General features: G+C 54.9%; 1 protein-coding gene across 1 annotated transcript in view; it reads left to right on the forward strand.

The window, feature by feature from the left end:
* The window catches only part of ITGA11 (integrin subunit alpha 11), a gene marked incomplete at its 3' end in the record, with an annotated part of 126,261 nt that overhangs the window by 98,328 nt on the left and 21,933 nt on the right, over positions 1-6,000 (forward strand). The window contains exons 19-20 of the mRNA XM_081113329.1: positions 2,443-2,528; positions 3,570-3,777. Of these exons, the coding sequence (XP_080969455.1) occupies positions 2,443-2,528; positions 3,570-3,777 (294 nt within the window). The remainder of the gene's footprint in view (positions 1-2,442; positions 2,529-3,569; positions 3,778-6,000) is intronic.

Raw genomic sequence — 6,000 nt, forward strand, 5'->3', positions numbered from 1 at the left:
GCAGAGATGAGGAGGATGGGCTTCGCTCCAGGAGCACTGGCAGGGAAGTGGAAAGCAGCAAGGTGAAGAGATGTGTAAAGAGAGGGTGAGAAATCGAGCCGTAAAAGACCGTCTGGGGCACACTACTGAGGGCTTTGCAAAGCAGTGAAGCTTCTAGAAATGCTGTTCATCTGGACTCCTAGCCCCCAACAAATTAGAAACATTCTCCTCATCACTCTCCTACAGTCTTATTTAGCTTCTGTTAAATGCCCAGCACTGACCTCTTGAGGGAATGAGCCATTCCATATAATTGAGTATAACTGCTGCTTATGACATGAAAGTACTCCTTTTAATGAACTGGAGAGGAATTTTCCCGAAGGTTGTTATGTAGTTTCCACACTTCGTACAGCACGCTGGACAGAGGCGGGACGGATTCTGTTGGAGCCCTGAAATCACCTAAACGCACGGTCGCTAGAATACAGTGAAGCCCCCAAGGCCACCAAAGTGTCCTGAACTGTGTCCCTTCGCAGAATGACCTCTCTTTGCCCAACTTCACGTGGCTCTGCCGTCTTCTTTCCTGGCGCTATTGCAGTGTGCCTGCTTCTAGCTGCAAATCCTCCTCCTTCCCTCCCCCCCTCCCCCCACCACTCCACCCTGTGATGGGGAAGCCTAGGGGCTGGCTTCATAGGAACGTGCCTAAAGCCAGTGGTTGACAAACTCATTAGTCAACAGAGCCAAATATCAACAGTACAACGATTGAAATTTCTTTTGAGAGCCACATTTTTTAAACTTAAACTATATAGGTAGGTACATTGTTATTAACTTAATTAGGGTACTCCTAAGGCTTAGGAAGAGCCACACTCAAGGGGCCAAAGAGCCGCATGTGGCTCGCGAGCCGCAGTTTGCCAACCACTGGTCTAAATTATGAGCATGTGGACCTAAGTGAAGGCCAGGAGCTCACCTTTGAGAAAAGTTGATGAAGTGAAGATACACCTGGCCTCTGTGGCACCTGCTTCCCCTCCCCTGGGCTTGGGCTGGGTTCCTGGGAGTGACAGTCGCTGCTCCTCAGGGGCTTGACTTGAATACCCAGCTGCCTGCATGGGCCAGGGCACATCAAGCTCAACATGCCCTCAACCGAGTGTGCCCCTCAGCCAGCGTGCCCTCCACTTAACCCTCCACTTAGGAGCGAATGGTGCGGCCATCCTTCCAGACCTAATAGAGAGACTCGGCCAACATCCGGGGCCCTTTCTCCCTTCGCCCTAGGAGCCAGGGCCTACTGGTCCCTCTCTGAGGTCCATGAGCTGTTTCCTCCTCTCCACACCCACTGCCACACTGATGGCATCACCACCTCCTTTGGGAACATTTCAGCGGCCTCCTCGAGGTCTCCCTGCCTCTGCTCTTGACTCTTCAAGTTCATCCACCCATGGAAGCCAGGGGGGCCTGCAGTCTGCAGGTCTGACAGCTCACTCCCTGCACAGGCAGTTAGTGGGTCCTCTCCGCTGTAAGGCATGGCCCCAAGGCCCTTGGGAACTGGCCCTGCCCATCTCTCCATCTCCCCCAGCCCTGACTATAGCAACACCAAACTACCCGCTGTCTCCCAGACTCACCATGCTGCTTCTGCCTCAGGACCTTTGCACAGACTCCTCCTTTCTCCGAGACTTTCCTCTCCCTCTGGTCCATCAGCTAATGGCTCATCCTTCAGAACTTCCCTGAACTTCCCCGACGCCTTCTCTGACCGTCTATAGGACAAAATAACTGTTTCCTCCCTTTGCCTCTGCTATTCGTCATACAGATTTCTTTTTTCGCACATTTCACACTAGAATTAGTTGTTCACACAGCAGTCTTCCCCATGAGCTGAGAGCAGAATCTGTGTCTTCCTCACCCGAGAGCCCTAGGATGGCCACTCACACAGAAGATGACCAGTGCATGTTCGCTGGAACGGACCTGCTGGGGAAGTGGCACTTTGTGCAACCAGCTCCGTTAAGGTCTGAGAGGGACCCAGGAGGAGTTGAGTGTTGAGCCGTCTTTTAAAGAAGGGAAAATCTGCCAAAACCGGTTTGGCTCAGTGGATGGAGCGTCGGCCTGTGGACTGAAAGGTCCCGGGTTCGATTCCGGTCAAGGGCATGTGCCTGGGTTGCGGGCACATCCCCGGTGGGGGATGTGCAGGAGGCGGCTGGTCGATGTTTCTCTCTCATCGATGTTTCTGACTCTCTGTCTCTCTCCCTTCCTCTCTGTAAAAAATCAATAAAAAATATATTTTAAAAAAAAATAAATAAAGAAGGGAAAATCTATGCAAAAGCATGAGAAACGGCCGTGTGGTGTCTGAAAGGGGCAGAAAAGACGAAGCCCATGTCTAGTGCAGTAGAGAGAGGAGCTGGTGTGCTGTGGGGGTGAGGGACGTGGACTCCAGGCTGTGGGTTTCCCACCCAGCCACCCCCTGCCCCCTGGCTCTCCCCGGTCCAGGTTCCCTTCTGGAATGGCTGCAATGAGGACGAGCACTGTGTCCCTGACCTCCTGCTGGATGCCCGCAGTGACCTGCCCACAGCCATGTGAGTCTGGCTCCCCCTGCCCCTCCCCTGACTCCTCTTCCTTCCCTGCTGGTGCAGCTGGGAACCCCAGGGCCCTGGATTAATCCCTGCACGTCCTTCTCTTAAGCAGCATGGATCAAATACTGAACTTGGAGCCTGGGTCTAGTCCAGGCTCTGCCTCTAACTCCTGGGTGACCTCAGGCAGGTCTCCTCCTTCGCTGGGCCTCAGGTGCCTCCTATATAAAATGAAACCTGAGAGTCTAATCAAACATCTTCAAACTTCATTTAGAAAAGGGAATCCTTTCTTTGGGGCTCATACTACAAAACAGACAAAAGGTGGAGACCAGGGCCCTGGAGATCCAGGTCCTCGTCCTCCAATCCCAGACGAGGTGACCTTTACGGTTCATTGACTGGCTGTGTGAGCTCCATGCTAAGGAGACTAGCAGAGGGTGCCTGCCATCCCCTGGAAGACCCAAACTAGCCTACAAGGAAAGGGAAGGAACAACACCCTATTTTGCATTTATGTTTTCAAATTTTTGTGCTCAATTTTTAAACAACTATGAGGTGATTTAGATAGAAGACATAAATACTATGATATATACAAAAAATAGAAATAGCCACTCAAACCTTGTAGAAGGATGAAGAAGCAAATATCCCAAGCACCTAGGCTAGTGATGGCAAACCTATGACACACGTGTCAGAGGTGACACGTGAACTCACTTTTTTGGTTCATTTTTCTTTGTTAAATGGCATTTAAATATATAAAATAAATATCAAAAATGTAAATCTTTGTTTTACTATGGTTGCTAATATCAAAAAATGTCTATATGTGACACGGCACCAGAGTTAAGTTAGGGTTTTTCAAAATGCTGACACGCCGAGCTCAAAAGGTTCGCCATCACTGGGCTAATAATCAGAATGATCTCTGCATTTAGCTCTGAGCTTCCTGGCAGCCAAAGCCAAAGGAAAAGTTGCTGAGCAGAGAGGTGATGCATGAGTAGTAAGGTCTACCCCCACCTGCCCCCTCCACCGGCCTGGTCCCTGGGGGTCTCTTTCCTGCAGGGAGTACTGCCAGAGGGTGCTGAGGAAGCCCACTCAGGACTGCTCCGCCTACACGCTGTCCTTCGACACCACGGTCTTCATCATCGAGAGCACGCGCCGGCGGGTGGCGGTGGAGGCCATGCTGGAGAACAGGGGCGAGAACGCCTATAGCACCGTCCTAAATATTTCACAGTCAGCAAACCTGCAGTTTGCCAGCTTGATCCAGAGGGTAAGACCACAGTGACCTGCCCAGCCTGCCTGAGGCGAAGGGCAGAGGCAGGAGAGGAGGGCTCAGGCCTGGCTGCACATTAGACTCCACCAGGGAGCTTACAAATTCCTGTGCCCAGACTTCTCCCCAACTTCTAATTGATCTAGTCTGGGTGGGGCCTGCATCAGCTGCCCAGGTGGAGGCAGTGTACCACCAGGATTGAGATCCAGCAGTAGAGGGGAATCTGAGCCCTTCGGGAACATGGGGAGGAAGGCCCTTCAGCCCATGTCCTTGGCCCTCACACACACAGACATGCATAAACACACATACACCAAGCCTGTGTGCACCAGACATATACCCCCAGCTTTCTCAGAAGGGGCCTTCCAACAAGAATTAGAACAGGTTACTCTTACTTTAAAACCTCCCATCATTCCTGCTTACTTTCCCAACAAATTCCAAACTCCTTATGATGGCATCTGAGGCCCTGCCCTGCTTCCCCACCCACCACCTGCTGCTTCTGCCCTCTCCTCCACCCCTATAGCCCCACTGGCCACCGCTGTTCCCACACACCTGCTCTTTCACACCAAGGCCCTCCCACCACGGTCCCCTGCCTGGGGCTCCTCCCTCCTCTGCCCAGCAAGCTCCTGCTCCTTCTTAGTAACCACTTACAATGCCTGGCACTGTGCACAACTTTTGGCATGATGGTGTTGGAGGTGGTGGTGGAGGTGGAGGTGGTGATGGAGGTGGAGGTGGTGGAGGTGGTGATGGAGGTGGTGGTGATGGTGGTGGTGGTGCTGATGGAGGTGGTGGTGGAGGTAGAAGTGGTGGTGGAGGAGGTGGTGGTGGCGGTGGCAGTGGTGGAGGTGGTGATGGAGGTGGTGGTGGAGATGGTGGTGGAGGTGGTGATGGAGGTGGTGATGGAGGTGGTGATGGAGGTGGTGATGGAGGTGGTGATGGAGGTGGTGGTGACGGTGATGGAGGTGGTGGTGGTGGTGGTGGTGGTGGTGCTGGTGGTGATGGAGGTGGTGGTGGTGGTGGTGGCAGTGGTGGAGGTGGTGATGGAGGTGGTGGTGACGGTGGTGATGGAGGTGGTGATGATGGTGGTGGTGGTGATGGGGGTGGTGGTGCTGGTGGTGATGGAGGTGGTGGTGGTGGCGGTGGCAGTGGTGGAGGTGGTGATGGAGGTGGTGGTGGTGGTGGAGGTGGAGGTAGTGATGGAGGTGGTGGTGGTGGTGGTGGTGGTGATGGAGGTGGTGATGGAGGTGGTGATGGAGGTGGTGATGGAGGTGGTGGTGGTGGTGGAGGTGGAGGTGGTGATGGAGGTGGTGGTGGTGGTGGTGGTGGTGATGGAGGTGGTGATGGAGGTGGTGGTGGTGGTGGTGGTGGTGACGATGGTGGTGGTGCTGGTGGTGATGGAGGTGGTGGTGACGGTGGTGGTGGTGCTGGTGGTGTTGGAGGTGGTGGTGACGGTGGTGGTGGTGCTGGTGGTGATGGAGGTGGTGGTGGTGGCGGTGGCAGTGGTGGAGGTGGTGATGGAGGTGGTGGTGGTGGTGGAGGTGGAGGTGGTGATGGAGGTGGTGGTGGTGGTGGTGGTGGTGATGGAGGTGGTGATGGAGGTGGTGATGGAGGTGGTGGTGGTGGTGGTGGTGGAGGTGGAGGTGGTGATAGAGGTGGTGATGGAGGTGGTGGTGACGGTGGTGGAGGTGGTGGTGGTGGTGGTGGTGGTGGTGCTGGTGGTGATGGAGGTGGTGGTGGTGGCGGTGGCAGTGGTGGAGGTGGTGATGGAGGTGGTGGTGGTGGTGGAGGTGGAGGTGGTGATGGAGGTGGTGGTGGTGGTGGTGGTGGTGATGGAGGTGGTGGTGGTGGTGGAGGTGGAGGTGGTGATGGAGGTGGTGGTGGTGGTGGTGGTGGTGGTGACGGTGGTGGTGGTGCTGGTGGTGATGGAGGTGGTGGTGGTGGCGGTGGCAGTGGTGGAGGTGGTGATGGAGGTGGTGATGGAGGTGGTGATGGAGGTGGTGGTGACGGTGGTGGTGGAGGTGGTGATGGAGGTGGTGATGGAGGTGGTGGTGACGGTGGTGATGGAGGTGGTGGAGGAGGTGGTGATGGAGGTGGTGATGGAGGTGGTGATGGAGGTGGTGGTGACGGTGGTGATGGAGGTGGTGATGGAGGTGGTGATGGAGGTGGTGATGGAGGTGGTGGTGGAGGTGGTGGTGGTGGTGGTGGTGCTGGTGGTGATGGTGGTGG

The sequence above is a fragment of the Myotis nattereri genome, assembly GCF_964212035.1.
Source record: "Myotis nattereri genome assembly, chromosome: 1".
In the NCBI taxonomy this organism is placed as follows: Eukaryota; Metazoa; Chordata; class Mammalia; order Chiroptera; family Vespertilionidae; genus Myotis; species Myotis nattereri.